Source organism: Penaeus monodon, chromosome 24 (assembly GCF_015228065.2).
Source record: "Penaeus monodon isolate SGIC_2016 chromosome 24, NSTDA_Pmon_1, whole genome shotgun sequence".
In the NCBI taxonomy this organism is placed as follows: Eukaryota; Metazoa; Arthropoda; class Malacostraca; order Decapoda; family Penaeidae; genus Penaeus; species Penaeus monodon.
In genome coordinates, this window is record NC_051409.1 from 35,885,200 (window position 1) to 35,885,475 (window position 276).

The following is a 276-nucleotide window of genomic DNA, read 5'->3' on the forward strand; positions in this document are numbered from 1 at the left end:
CTCACATTATCATTCCTGGCGATGTTGTAAGGACCATCGACCGGGTCTTTCGTCGTGTCGTACATCTGCAGTTGTCCGTCGGTCTTGCCAGGGACGAGGAAGCCTGAGGTCCAGATAACTCCCTCGGCGCCTGCTACAGAGCCTTCGGGAGTAGGATAAGGATGGAAGGATGTGTAAGGAGGGATGAGTAATTTGTGCAAATGGGTTTTCTCGATGAGGAGAAAAAAAAGAAAGAAATGTATGTAGATATAAATTTTACGAGGGTGATGATAATGC

At 47.1% G+C, this 276-nt stretch overlaps 1 protein-coding gene across 1 annotated transcript in view; it reads right to left on the reverse strand.

Annotated features, from left to right (window-relative positions):
* LOC119588748 overlaps window positions 1–276 on the reverse strand; it is a 12,272-nt gene that overhangs the window by 6,316 nt on the left and 5,680 nt on the right. Inside the window, exon 5 of the mRNA XM_037937387.1 lies at window positions 6–142. Coding sequence (XP_037793315.1) covers window positions 6–142 — 137 coding nt within the window. The remainder of the gene's footprint in view (window positions 1–5; window positions 143–276) is intronic.